We start from the raw sequence: 15,223 nt of genomic DNA, 5'->3' as shown, positions 1-15,223 counted from the left end.
TTCCTGTCCTGTGGGCGAAATTAGGTCTTGCTTGTCTGGTCTTCCCTGGTGGCTCAGATCATAAAGAATCTGCCTGCAATACAAGAGACTCAGGTTTGATCCCTGGGTCAGGAAGTTCGCCTGGAGAAGGGAACAGCTACCTACTTCAGTATTCTTGTCTGGAGAATTTCATGGACGGAAGAGACTGGCGGGCTACAGTCTAGCCATGCTTTTATGTCTACAGCTGCTGGTAGTATATGTGATTAAAGTATATTTCTGAAATACTGTCCTGGAAATGATCGTCTGTGAAGACAAATACCATGTGGAAGCTCTGGGATTGATTTATTGAATATCTGTTCACGTATGCTGAATACAGGAAACAGAGTGGCATCCTGATTTTTAAGACTAACAAACTATACTATGTTTCTTTCCTATGTACCAAACAAGAATAGTTGACGGTTACTACAGATTCAAGAAGATCCCGTGAAGGCAGAAACGACAACCCACTCCAGTATTCTTGTCTGGGAAATCCCATGGACAGAGGAGCCTGGCGGGCTAGAGTCCAAGGGGCTGCAAAGAGTTGGACATGACTTGGCGAGTAAACAATAACAACAACTATGGATTTGGTATTACTAAATTATCTCAGGACTTCAATTCTCAGAAATTTATTTAACAAAAAGGGCAAATACCCAACAGTTAATTAATGTGCAGAAAGAGCAGTAGGGAAACATGAGATAGTTTCAGATCCAAAGCAATGACAGGCAACTGCTTTGGGCTTGTGGACTTTTGGTTACTTACTGACCCAATATCCAACAAATATCAAGTTTAAACATTAATATCAAATTTCCAATGTTCCAAAAAATTATACACACTGACCAACTTCTCTTTTTAAAAGTGAATATTTGTTTCTTGGCCCATGGTACTGCCATCGCCTATGTCAATGTGTAATAGCCAACTAGTCTTCCTGCTTTCTTCACTCTTGGTTACTCTTACAGTCCAGTTTCAAACAACTGCCTGGGTGATTTTTTTTTTTTAAATGCAGACCAGATAATGTTATTCCTCCCTGCTTAAAACCATTAATGGCTCCTATGATACTCAAAATCCAAACTCCTTTTATGGTGTTCAAAGTCCTATATGATCTGGCTCCTTTCTGCATCTCCAGCCTTACCTCCTGGCTACTCTTCTGCTTTCTCATATATATCAGATACCCCAGGATTTTTTTTTTTAAATTATTTCTCTCAAATACATCAAGATTGCCCTTACCTCAAGGCTTTTGTACTTAGTCTAAAAAGCTCTTCCCATACAGGTTTCCTGTTGGCTGGATCTCAGTTCAAATATCATCTCTTCAAAAAGAGTAGCATTACCACATACTCACATTTCCTTACACAACTGGCTTATTATATGCCTAACAGTCATCACTATATGAAATTGTCGTGTACTTATTTGCTAACTTGTTTGTCCAACTCTGCCCTTATAGTTTATTTAAACAGTTTGAGAGCAAGGACTTTGTTTATGTTGCTATCAAAGGCCTAGGTCAGGGTCGTGCCCATCGAAGATACCCAATAAATAGTTAATGAAAGAATGAAGTAAAAAAGTCTAAGTGAATCTAAATGATTACCTTCTCTTAAATGATCTATTTTTCTCTCACTTTTTTATTTTTGGAAATAAATTTTAGGAAAAAAATTACTTATTTTTCTTGAGGCTAATAATAATTTGCCTTCTTAAAACAAAACTGAATAACTCAAGCATAGTTGATTTTCCAGAAATCACTCAAGATTAAATTTGATATATTCTCTTAATGGAACATTATAGCAGTAACCTATTTTCTTCACTCTGCAACAATACAAGAGAATATGTAAGTTTACCATATTCCTTGAACGGTAAAACACCATGAATATTTACAGTGGTTATTATCTGATTCTGAATAACCAAGTCATTAGAGAATAGGTCAGCCTTAAAAAAAAAGTGAAACTGTCTCTCAAATGGCATCAGAATCATGTAACCTATTTGCTATACATAAAACATTTCCCCCAATTCTAGTAGAAGAAAGATATATTAATAGTATGATTATTTTAGGTGGAAGTAAATACCGTAATGCTCATTTTAAAGAGTACGGCTGATCTTCACCAAATAAGGTATATATATATACATATATATATATATATATATATATATATATATACATCACTTTTCCTTTGATAAATTCTTGTTGGTTAATAATATGTTTTGAAGGAAATAAGGAAAGCAAAGATGACAGTTTGAGACCCAGAATAAGTAGAATGAGAAGATGAAGATGTTATATCAAGTGTGAGTTTTAGATTTAAAAGAAAAATCATGAAGGGTTTTAAATATTATAGTACCACATTTCCCTTTTTCTCAAAAAGCCTTTTCCCATGTCTAAATAACTTCTAGTTAGCATCAGAATATAAAGACAAAAAGCAGCCATTACTGACATTCTAATTTTAAAAGTCAGAATACTGCTAATTTCAGACAGAAATACCTAAATCGAGTCAGGAGTCTTACATAAACAAATATGTGTTGTTAGATGGTCATTTCTTATTGGGGAAAATTCATCCTTATTTTCAGTGGGTTGAGTAAAAACTATATAATTATTCAACAGTTGAACATCCATATTTCTGCTGTTATAAGAAATGCCCTGATGAAAGCACTTGTATACACATTTTTATGCACATCACTCATTATTTTCTTTGCAAAAATACCAACAGGTGGAATTATTGGGTTAAATTATATGATCATTAAAACATTTTTGTTTATCTTCAAAAAATTTTTTCAAATAGACATTTTAAAAGGTCTTAATGTATACTACAAAACTGACTCCCAAAATGTTATGCGAAGTTATATTCCCATCTATAGTGGATGAGAATATTTACTTTCAACTTCAATTGGTAGCAGGCCCAGGTGGCTCCTAAATTGAAAAGATTAAAAAAAAAAAAAAGCCTAATATGTGAGTGACTTGAAAAAAGAAGTGTATTTTCTACAGAAATGTTCCTGTACCTTGCTTCATTTTCTCTGGCATCGCTTGGGTTCTCAGGGGTGTTTGCACCTTTGCTCCATCTGCCCATATTAATCTCATTGGTCTCAGAAGCCTAAGACTCCAGTTATAATTATAGTTTTACCTTCTGTTTTTTGGTGCAGGGAGGCATTCATTTCTTGGTTTTTATCTTTTGAACACACACAATTTTAAGCATCATTTCTAAGTGTAGGAACAGAAAGGGGAGGTTTTCGAATGAGACCACCCTACCATCTTGAATCTCAACAGCTATCTCTTATTATCTTGACAGTGGACTTTTTCATAATCAAATATTTCTATGTCTACATATACATACTATTCAACTGTTCATGGGGTTCTCAAGGCAAGAATGATGAAGTGGTTTGTTGATCCCTTCTCCAGTGGAGCACACTTTGTCAGAACTCTCCACGTGGCTCTACACGGCGTGCTCCATAGTTTCATTGAGTCAGACAAAGCTGTGGCTCATGTGATCAGTTTGATTAGCTTTCTGTGATTGCGGTTTTCATTCTGTCTGCCTTCTGATGGAGAAGGATTAAGAGGCTTATGGAAGCTTCCTGATGGGAGAGACTGACTGTGGGAGAAACAGATCAAATTGCCAACATCCATCAGATCATTGAAAAAGCAAGAGAGTTCCAGAAAAACATCTATTTCTGCTTTATTGATTATGCCAAAGCCTTTGACTATGTGTATCACAACAAACAGTAGAAAATTCTTCAAGAGATGGGAATACCAGAACACCTGACATGCCTCCTGAGAAATCTGTATGCAGGTCCAGAAGCAACAGTTAGAACTGGACATGGAACAACAGGCTGGTTCCAAATAGGAAAAGGAGTACGTCAAGGCTGTATGTTGTCACCCTGCTTATTTAACTTATATGCAGAGTACATCATGAGAAATGCTGGGCTGAATGAAGCACAAGCTGGAATCAAGATTTTTGGGAGAAATAGCAATAACCTCAGATATGCAGATGACATCATCTTTATGGCAGAAAATGAAGAACTTAAGAGCTTCTTGATGAAAGTGAAAGAGGAGAGTGAAAAAGTTGGCTTAAAGCTCAACATTCGGAAAACAAAGATCATGGCATCCGGTCCCATCACTTCATGGCAAATAGACAGGGAAACAATGGAAACAGTGACAGACTTTATTTTCTTGGGCTCCAAAATCACTGCAGATGGTGACTGCAGCCATGAAATTAGAAGACACTTGCTCCTTGGAAGAAAAGCTATGACGAACCTAGACAGCATATTAAAAAGCAGAGACATTATTTTACCAACAAAAGTCCATCTAGTCAAAGCTATGGTTTTTCCAGTATTATGTATGGATGTGACAGTTGGACTATAAAGAAAGCTGAGCACTGAAGAATTGATGCTCTTGAACAGTGTTTTTGGAGAAGACTCTTGAGAGTCCCTTGGACTGCAAGGAGATCAAACCAGTCCATCCTAAAGGAAATCAGTCCTGAACATTCACTGGAAGGAGTGATGCTGAAACTCCAATACTTTGGCCACCTGATGCGAAGAACCGACTCACTGGAAAAGACCCTGATGCTGGGAAAGATTGCAGGCAGGAGGAGAAGGGGACAACAGAGGATGAGATGGTTGGATGGCATCACCGACTTGATGGACATGAGTTTGAGTAAACTCCAGGAGTTGGTGATGGACAGTGAGGTCTGGCGTGCTGCAGTCCATGGGGTCACAAAGAGTCAGACACGACTGAGTGACTAAACTGAACTGATACATATACATATTTGTTTATAAGAACTTGAATGAATTGAATGAACGAGTGTCTCTTTATAAAAGCCTTGAATGTACAGAGCTCTTTACTCAGAATTGGTTTTTGCCCTGTTCAAGGTGTGGACCCTCGGCTGCTCTGACACGCAGCCGAGGTGTTGAAGCTGCGAGCTCAGCTCGGGCTGGAGGCTGGCCCATGTGCACGTGCACTGCGGGTACGAGGACAACGCAGCAGACCGAGGGGAGTGAGTCACGAGCCAGGACCAGAGACGGCTGTGCAGAGCACTGTGGCCGGTGGTGTCAGGTTCCCTTTACGTTTATTTCTTTACATACATCTCTTGTGTGACCCCGAGTGTGTCAGGTCTAACGTGTACCTAGGCTGCCTAATGGACCAAGCCCCACTGACCTTCTGCTTGATGCGGAATCCACATAGACCCTGAGGATTTCACCAAATGACACTGACTCACCAAAATATTAGAGTGAAAACAGTCTGTCTACCTCTAGCCAGTCTCTGTATTCACTACCCCTTCAGATTAGCAGGCATTAAGGAGTGTCCTCCGGCCAGGGTTCCCTCCAGTTACTCCCCAAATTGCAACTGTTATTCAGCAGAGAGGGTAACAAGACAGACCTTCATTCTTCTCTTCTCTGTAGTTCTAGTTGTCCTATACTAACAAGCTCTTGGGATTTGCCTGCACCTGCTAGTGCTTTTGAAGATTCCCCCCTGTTTTTACATTCCGTTTACCATTTCCATGGGAAGGAAGGGAGAAGCCTGTGCTTATGCTGTCGCTTTACCAGGAAGTCAACAACTTCTCTTTTGATAAAGGACCTCCTATTGGATGCCCAGCCAGATACTGCTTTAATGTGCATTTTTCTTAACTAGAACTGCCTCTTCCTGCTTTTGTTATAAAATTTTGCTAACCTAAATGTCAATCAAACAAAGATTATACTTTAAAAGATGTAGCTATTTCAAATAAAGACTACACTAAAGCATCACAGCACTGATCATGTAAATATTGATGGAGATCAATGTAAAGACCTCCAGGTGTTCCAGTACTGACTGAAAATGTTTATTAGGTCTTCATGCTGTTTCACTGAAGGTGAACAGAGCAGAGCCGACCTAAGTTTCCTTATAGTTAGCAATAAACAACTGAAAGATAAGATGCCGGTTCAGACATGTAACCACAGTTTCCTGTGATGATTACATTCTAACTGAAAATCAATAATAACTTTAAATGTTATATATTAAGCAAAGCTCTCATTTATCACATTTTCAAATGTATCCAAGTTGAATGAAGCTTGAGAAAATTACTTAATTACCATAGAGAAAAAGTATTAATTATTTAAATTAATTACTTTAAATAATAATATACCAGTGGTACATTATTAATAATGTAAGTGGTACCAGTGGCAGTAACACCAATTTATGGAACATCTTACACTATCAGGTCCTTGACATGTATCTTGTGTAATCCTCGATCCTGCCCCTTGAGACATTATGATCTCTGCCTTTCACATGAGGAAACAGGCGAGAGCTTAGGTAACTTGCCTTCTGAGGTTAGCTGACCGACTTCAGAGGCTCTCTGAGGCACCTCAAGGATACACCGAGATTCTGAGGTGCACTGTTTACGTGGATTCCAAGTGCTACTGAACTCTCGGCTGCCTCTATGATGCACAGACTTCTCCACTGCTAGAGGTATTTTTTGGAGAGATGGATGGCCACGTTTGCAATGATCTAGAAAGCATTCGTGTTCCCTGTAATTCTACATCAGGGGTTCTTAAGTTGGGATTCATAAACACTCTGATAATGGATGAAAAAATGTGTTCAATTGCACATTTCTGGGAAGAGGACTTTCATCAAATTTCAGTGGCGTACAAGATCCAAAAATGGTTTGGAACTGTCCTTTAGACCTCCCTTAGAGACTGCTTTTAAAGTTATAAGACCTAAGAAATCTTAACTTAATTTCTAAGGAAATTCCATAGTATAACTTCCTGGAGTGTACTTAACAAGAAAGTGGAGATAATTACCCAAATGGAAACTTCAAACTGTAACTTGAAATAATCAGATAGCCAGGTCAAAGGAAATGAAGTGGAGGAGCTGAATTATCTACCTCCTGATAGTGATTTTCTCCTTTGCATTACAGACAGAAAAAGCTACTGCTTAAAGAGAAAGAAAAATGAGCTGAGTTTATCTGAATTATCACACTTAAAAGGTAAGTTATATGTAATTACAAAAGTGCTGGGAAATATGCAAACATTAGCAACTGTATTTCTAAATAAGAAGACAACATAGAAACTATTTACTAGTTATAAATAGCAGAGTAGGTATAATTCTATTAACAGATAAAAAGTGTAGATGTAATTCTTTTCATCCAAAGAAGTGCTTAACTTCAAAAAATTTCTTTGAATAATCATGTTTGACAAATATAAAGGTTAATGGTAGCAAGGTATTAAAATGAATGCTTGTAATGTCCACAGGGCTATGTCTGTGCAGGTGTTTCTCTGCTGTTGCCACCCTCACTTAAAAATGTCTGACATAAAATTCTGATCATACACATAATACATTAGTAGTGGTTATTTTCATCCCCCCTAAAAACACAGAATTTCTCCACATAAAGAGTTCTTACAGGGTTTCTGAAATACGTTTAATTAAAAACGTAGTAGTTTAATCAAAATTATAAAAAAATGCTCACTGCAAAAATTTAGCAGATACTCTTAGAAGCATGGATTCTAATCCTCTATAGCATTGTTTTAAAGTCAAATGTTCCTTTGAAGGAAGAGTCTTGAATATTACCTAATTACTACATCGAAGTCCTGGCTAGAAGATGACTTACTACATTAATATTTGGTTTACTTACTATTTTAATACTTGATTAAAACACTTTTTCTTTTGTAAATTTCTGTAATTCTTTAGCATATTAACATAGTCTTTTGCTACGTGTGTGTGTGTGTGTGTGTGTGTGTGTGTATCTGGTCCCTAGCACAGAGATTACGAGTACAAACTAGAGGAACAGTGGAACGTAAAAGGCCAATACAAAGACAACTGGCAGACAGGCTGAAACCAAGGAAAGAGACAGAGAACAAACAATAAACAGGAAGTTCAAATATATGTTGGGGAGAAAAGTGCCTGGAGATAGGAAGAGGGAAGGATGGCAATGTCCAATACTGAGGCTTTCCCCAGGGATCTCCCTGTCAGCGGGGAGGTCACGAGAGCAATGGAGGCCTCCAGTGGCAGAACACGCAGCTCCTGGAGAGTGTGTTCCCTCAGCTCTGAAGAGCAGGGAGCTGCTTCAGCTCTTCTGCAGCCCTGTAACTAATTACCCTGCTGGCTGCCCCAGGGTTTGCTCCCAATTTTCTCTGGTTGTGATCCAGCGGTTTTTCATAGTTACATTTAATGTTTCAGCAGCTTTGTCATTCTTCATTGTGTTCTAGGGTCTTTTGCTCAGTTGGGCCTTACCTTCAATCTTATTCCATCTGTTCTATACTATTAAAAAATCCCTCAAGGTTGATTCCACCCTTCCAGGTCTCCAGTGCTGTTGTAGATTTATTTTTGTAATTTATTATACCATTTCAAAGAGACTTTAAATGGAAGTAGAGGTAAAAAAAAAAAAAGTGTTAATCATCTATCTTCTGCTGCAAGTCATTTTGAGCACTGAAAATAAAACAAATATTCTCCTTCTACAACTGGTTGCATTAAACCTTTTAAGGTTTTTATCAAAGAGCTATCAATTTCACCATCGGCAAAACAATACATTTCACAAGAGTAAATGACCAAATGTGAAATTTTCTTCTTTTGTTTAGCTAAATAAGTGATTTTTAAAAGAGTGAAAACGTATAGAAAACTTACAATCCATATCAAGTATGGCACGGACAGATTTAACAAGTTCCTTAGACTCAAGTGCCAGTGTTGCTGGGATGTTGTGTCCATTCTTTCCCAATGGCGTGAGGGATGTCTGGGAAGCTAAGAGAGCTCTTCTTTCACTATGAGGGCAAGAAAATAAAGCTGAACTTTTTACATAATGAAGAATATCTATCTTTGCTAAGTCTGAATTCTTATTAGTTATAAAATTGAACATAATTTCTGATTTCTGAGGACGCTGTATTCTTTTTTTAATTTAAATTTATTTATTTTAATTGAAGGTTAATTACTTTACAATATTGTTTTGGTTTTGCCATACATCAACATGAATCCACCACAGGCATAACGTGTTCCCCATCCTAAACTCCCCTTCCTCCTCCCTCCCCGTCCATCCCTCTGGGCTGTATTCTTATAGTCATAAACTGAAATGATGTTCATAAAATAATATTTGTTTTTAACTCTTCAATACATAATAAATAGGGATATTTAAAATATTAGGTTGACCTTATGTATAAGGAGAAGGAATAGAAGGACAGCTCCTCCTAAATCACTGTTTGGCTTACATGATGTAGTCTTTTATTAAGTCTTGTAGACATTTAAATTAAACACTTAAACATAAATTCATTAAACAGACATTTACTACTACCTTGACTCATTGGAAAAGACCCTGATGCTGGGAGGGACTGGGGGCAGGAGAAGAAGGGGACAACAGGATGAGATGGCTGGATGGCATCACCGACTCAATGGACATGAGTTTGGGTGAACTCTGGGAGCTGTGATGGAGAGGGAGGCCTGTCCTATGCCATGCTATGGCATAGCCATACTATGACTCGTGGGGTCACAAAGAGTTGGACACGACTGAGCGACTGAACTGAACTGAACTGAACTAGTAATATTAAGTATAAATTCTACTACTAAATTTGCTACTGATATTATCGCTTAAATTATCTCTTCCGTTTGCTGTCCCTAAATCTAAAACAGCCTAGAGCATTTATACCACTTTTAAAAAATGCAAATTTCACCTGAAATGCACGCATTCTGATACAATTAAAATGCAAGGTTTTATTTTTAACATTATGTTGAAACTTTTACTTGAAAAGAGACAATTTTAAACTGACGACAAAGGCTTATAATCCATCTTCCTAGGCAAGACAGCATTAATTCACAAGGAAAAACTAAAGCATTAATTCTCAAATTCAAATACAGAGCCTTTCTGTGTAGAATACCAAGGCCAATATCCACTACAGAAGATACAGTGTATTAAATAGACTGAGCCAAATTTTACTCCTGTTTAACTTTTCAAGCTGTGGTAAAAAGCTGCTTAAGGTTTGTTTTTTCTTTTTTTTTTTAATTGATATAAAGTTGATTTACAATACTGAATAACTTCCAAGTGTAAAGCAAAGTGATTCAGTTATATATATATTAATGTTGCTTTTTAAAGTTACCTTTGTTCCATGAATCTGTAAGAGCAGACTCTGGCTTTTAAAAGGTCATTTTTAATACCAAAGCTTTTGAATCATTATTCAAGGCCACAATGAAACCCTGGGTGGCAGAAGTCGGGGTCACGTCTAAGCCATAAAAGGAGAATTAACCGCTGACTATTCTAGCCTCTCCACTGAAAGCAGTCGCCATGTGACTCGCATAACTGTCTCACACCGTAAGCAGCATGTTGCTGGCGCTGTGTTTGGTCGCTGAGTTGTGTCCACCTCTTTTGTGACCCACGGACGGTAGCCTGTCAGGCGCCTCTGTCCACAGGATCCTCAGGCAACAATACTGGAGCGGGTTGCTATTTCCTTCTCCAGGGGATCTTCCTGACCCAGGGATCGAACTCGAGTCTTCTGCATTGGCAGGCGGATTCTTTAAAGCTGAGCCACCTGGGAAGCCCCATAAGCAGCACCATAAGCAGTGAAATCCGATGACAACAGATAACAACAAAAACATCAGATTTCACTTGAAGAAATATTACAGTAAGATCAGTTAAAAGGTATACCACCACAGGCAATTTTCTAAATTCAAAAATGCTATGTGGAAACCTAAAATACAATGAATCATCTGTATTTACTGAACCGCTACTTTCACAGTGAAGGGTGGAGTTTCCCTATGTCTCTTCAGGCACATATTGCTAGAAGTAGAAGTATATTGCTACTAGCACCCTTTATAGAAGGGAAAAATTGCTTTCACTATCTCAAGGCTATAAGAGATTTTTAGCATTTTAGCCACAAGTATCAGATGAAAGCACTTCAATTTTCTTACCTTAAATTTGACAAAGGTGCAGAATTGTCAGAAAATACATCTTGAATAGCCTAGAGACAAAACAGTAAAGGCAATATGTAAATTTGATAACTTTTTAAAATGTTTTTTCTTGTTTAAATAATATTTATCTTACATATTATTAGAAAGGTATTTTTGTTATATGTAGAAAAATCAGTTACATTAACATACAATTCTCAGAATTATAATACATAGACCTATTTCTGTAAGGGTATTTATCAACTAATGTTTACTTAGTATCAAAAGTTTTAAGAAAGTTTTCATTAAAACATAGCATATATTAAGGATCATATAACTCTATCTCAATCATTTCTCTTAATCTGTGTGTAGTTAGTCTTTTCATTATCTAAGCAATTTAAAATCTTGAGAGTCCCTTGGACTGCAAGGAGATCAAACCAGTCAATTCTAAAGGAAATCAGTCCTGAATATTCATTAGAAGGACTGATGCTGAAGCTGAAACTCCAATACTTTGGCTACCTGATGTGAAGAACTGAGTCGCTGGAAAAGACCCTGATGCTGGGAAAGACTGAAGGTAGGAGGAGAAGGGGACAACAGAGGATGAGATGGTTGGATGACATCATCGACTCGATGGACATGAGTTTGAGTAAGCACCAGAAGTTGGTTATGGACAGGGAGGCCTGGTGTGCAGCTGTCCTTGGGGTCACAAAGAGTCAGACACGACTGAGTGACTGAAGTGAACTGAAGTCAGCGTTGCTATTTTGAGCCCAGGGAAGGTTTCACTAGCCAACAAACACCATGACATTTATGTATATGCCAGTTGTCTACACATTTCTTAAAAATGGACATAAAGTGATGTAACAGGAAAATTTACCTCTACAAAACGGAGAAGCTTCTCAGTGGATGCCTCAAAAGTTTTCCGAGCCATTTCTGATTTTCGCAATTGGCAGTCCAGTACTGTGATTCTCTTTCTTAACTCCTGAACACTTTCCTGGAGAGAAATATCAAAAGGGATTTTCTCTTATTGTATATATCTTTTGATTTGGAGGGGGACTTAACTAATTGCAATATTTTTAAAAGTTAAACTGCACAGGGATGCTGCAAATCTTATAATATAAGCTACATATAACTTTACTGACAAAGCTTAACATTGTACCAGCTGTCAGGGTTCCAATTCAGTTTCTTCAGAGCAAGCATTGAAGCAAATATGAAGTTGAAGGGAACTACATTGATAAATGGCACACTAGAAAAGTATAAAATTGATTATATATTACTCCTTCCACACAGGAGGGAGTAACTATTACTTTATTAGTCTTTTTACAATAAGAAAATATTAATAATAAAGCAGGAAAAGCATATGAATCAACTGCTTTCAGATTTTGGGCAACAGGCAGTGAAAGATCAGGATTCTGGAGAGATTAAGAACACGAAAGTTAAGCTCCATGACTGGCCTTTTGTCTAAAGTCTGCAAAACATGGCATAGGGAAAGAGGGTCTATAAAGAAGATAGGGTTTCACTGACCTGAGGAAATAAAAATTGAAATTTAGAGAAGGCTAAACCTGTGGGGCATAGTGGAAGAGAAGAGGAAGCTACACAAAATAGAAGCTGCGAAGCTACACCTAAGTATCTCTTGGTCTTCAGCAGGATTCTAAGCTCTGCATATGCACAGACAGGCATTAAAAGGCTGGCCCACTGTGGTGGAATGTGAGCTAAACAGAGGTTCTGAAGTTTACATTTGGCTGTAAGTCATTGGTGTTTGACCAATTAGAGAAGAGAAGCTTAACTGAACACCCTGGGTCCTCAATTGAGACCACAGTAAGACCACACCTTAGGAATAGAGCTCTGCTACCCCTAAAGGAGCTTTCCACGTGGGGCTAGGGGTAAGGAATCTACCTGCCAATACAAGAGGTACAAGAGACGCAGGTTTGATCCCTGGATTGGAAGATCCCCTGGAGCAGGGAATGACAACCCACTACAGTACTCTTGCCTGGAAAATTCATGGACAGAGGACCCCGGCAGGCCACAGTCCATGGGGCTGCAAAGAGTCGGATGTGACTGAGCATACACATATAACTCTATTGATTGCTACAGTAAAGTCACTTTAGTTAGCTTATGGTGGCTTTTTTTGGACAACATGGCTTACCAGATGCTGACAGAAACCCCTGTGAGTGTGGCACAATCCAACATGTTGAAGACACACATCCACATTTAATACAGCATAACCGAATTCGGAGCTGAGCTGGCGGGGACGGAAAAGAACGCTGTGAACAGCAAAGGAGTTCCATGAAGGCGCGCAGCAGCATCTGCCTGAATCCGCTCAAGTGAGAGTGCAGCGGAGCACAACTTCACTTCAGGGCAATCGCTGACTGTTGGCGGCCTCTAGTCTGCGGTTTCATCAGGCACAAACAGCAGAACTTTAATGGGTGAATTAGGGAGAATTGATTTTGGCTCTGGTGAAAGGTAGACCTCAGTGCATCACTCACGCAGGTTAGAGATCAGGATTTATATTACTTATCTGGTCTGTACATTCATAAGCTGAAAATTTAGTTTAGATTAGTTCCTGACTGGTAAAAGCAAACACAAACTTTCTTTAGTGGGTTAATTTCTAAATTCAGATATCAAAGAATTCCTATATTTAATGTATCAAAAGATCATGGCCTCAGTAAATAAGCTACTATGGATAAAAAGTCAGCTGAAGGAGACAAATTATACGATCAGACCTACAGAAAAGGCAGATACTGAAGTGACTGAATACAGAATATAGTTAAGAGTTGGACTATAAAGAAAGCTGAGCGCAGAAGAATTGATGCTTTTGAACTGTGTTTTTGGAGAAGACTCTTGAGAATCCCTTGGACTGCAAGAAGATCCAACCAGTCCATCCTAAAGGAAATCAATCCTGGATGTTCATTGGAAGGACTGATGTTGAAGCTGAAACTCCAATATTTTGGCCACCTGATGTGAAGAGCTGACTCATTTGAAAAGACCCTGATGTTCAGAAAGACTGAAGGCAGGAGGAGAAGGGGACGACAGATGAGATGGTTGGATGGCATCACCAACTCAATAGACATGAGTTTAGGTAAACTCCGGTTTTGGTGATGGACAGGGAGGCCTGGAGTGCTGCAGTCCATGGGGTCACAAAGAATCAGACATGACTAAGTGACTGGACTGAACTGATGTTCAATATGTTTTAAAAACTAAGAAAGAATTTAAAGCATAATAAAGAGACAAGATACTATCAAAATAGATCCAGATGAAGTAAAAAGATCAAACTTAGAAATAAAAATGCAGCGCTTACTCAGGCAGCACATATACTAAAATTGGAACAATACAGAGATTAGCATGGCCCCTGCACAAGAATGATACATGAATTTATGAAGCATTCCATATTTTTCACTCTTTGACATAAATCACAGCAAGATCAACTTTGACTCACCTCCTAGAGTAATGGAAATAAAAACAAAAATAAACAAATGGGACCTAATTAAACTTAAAAGCTTTTGCATAGCAAAGGAAATAATAAATAAGATTAAAAGACAAGCCTCAGAATGGGAGAAAATAATTGCAAACAAAGCTACTGACAAAGGATTAAGCTCCAAAATATATAAGCAGCTCATACAGCTCAATATCAGAAAAATAAACAACCCAATCAAAAAACTGCCAAGAGGCCTAAGCAGACATTTCTCCAAAGAAGACATACAGATGGCCAATAAATACATGAAAAGATGCTCAACACTGCACATTATTAGAGAAATGCAAAACAAAAATACAATATCACTTCACACCAGTCAGAATCATCGTCAGTTCGGTTGCTCAGTCGTGTCCGACTCTTTGTGACCCGATGGACCACAGCATGCCAGGCCTCCCTGTCCATCACCAACTCCCAGTGCTCACTCAAACTCATGTTCATCGAGTTGGTGATGCCATCCAACCATCTCATTCTCTGTCGTCCCCTTCTCCTCCTGCCCTCAATCTTTCCCAGCATCAGGGTCTTTTCAAATGAGTCAGCTCTTCGCATCAGATGGCCAAAGTATTAGAGCTGCAGCTTCAGCATCACTCCTTCCAGTGAATATTCAGGACTAATTTCCTTTAGGATGGACTGGTTGGATGTCCTTGCAGTCCAAGGGATTCTCAAGAGTCTTTTCCAACACCACAGTTCAAAAGCATCAGTTCTTTGGCTCTCAGCTTTCTGTATAGTTCGACTCTCACTTTCATACATGATTACTGGAAAAACCATAGCTTTGACTGGACAGACCTTTGTTGGCAAAAGTCTCTGCTTTTTAATATGCTGTCTAGGTTGGTCATAGCTTTTCTTCCAAGGAGCAAGCAGTGTCTTTTAATCAGAATAGCCATCAACAAAAAAATTACAAACAATAAATACGGGAAGTGATGTGGAGAAAAGGG

At 38.4% G+C, this 15,223-nt stretch overlaps 1 protein-coding gene and 1 non-coding gene across 10 annotated transcripts in view; one reads left to right on the top strand and one right to left on the bottom strand.

Moving 5' to 3' along the window:
- STXBP4 (syntaxin binding protein 4) overlaps window positions 1-15,223 on the bottom strand; it is a 231,357-nt gene that overhangs the window by 64,925 nt on the left and 151,209 nt on the right. For 6 of the 9 annotated variants that reach the window (XM_042255232.2, XM_060395091.1, XM_042255231.2 and 3 more), the window contains 3 exons: window positions 11,697-11,813; window positions 10,847-10,896; window positions 8,582-8,715 (listed from right to left, as the gene is read on the bottom strand). In XM_042255232.2, coding sequence (XP_042111166.1) covers window positions 8,582-8,715; window positions 10,847-10,896; window positions 11,697-11,813 — 301 coding nt within the window. Of the gene's footprint in view, window positions 1-8,581; window positions 8,716-8,839; window positions 10,468-10,846; window positions 10,897-11,696; window positions 11,814-15,223 lie in introns of those variants that run through there. The other 3 variants (XM_042255235.2, XM_042255234.2, XM_042255236.2) reach the window with 1 other exon arrangement.
- Window positions 14,110-14,213, top strand: LOC114112510 (U6 spliceosomal RNA). The gene has a single exon (XR_003587880.1). It is a non-coding gene; the product is annotated as a U6 spliceosomal RNA (small nuclear RNA).

The sequence above is a fragment of the Ovis aries genome, chromosome 11 (genome assembly GCF_016772045.2).
Source record: "Ovis aries strain OAR_USU_Benz2616 breed Rambouillet chromosome 11, ARS-UI_Ramb_v3.0, whole genome shotgun sequence".
Classification (NCBI taxonomy): Eukaryota; Metazoa; Chordata; class Mammalia; order Artiodactyla; family Bovidae; genus Ovis; species Ovis aries.
This window is presented reverse-complemented; position numbering and strand designations above follow the sequence as displayed.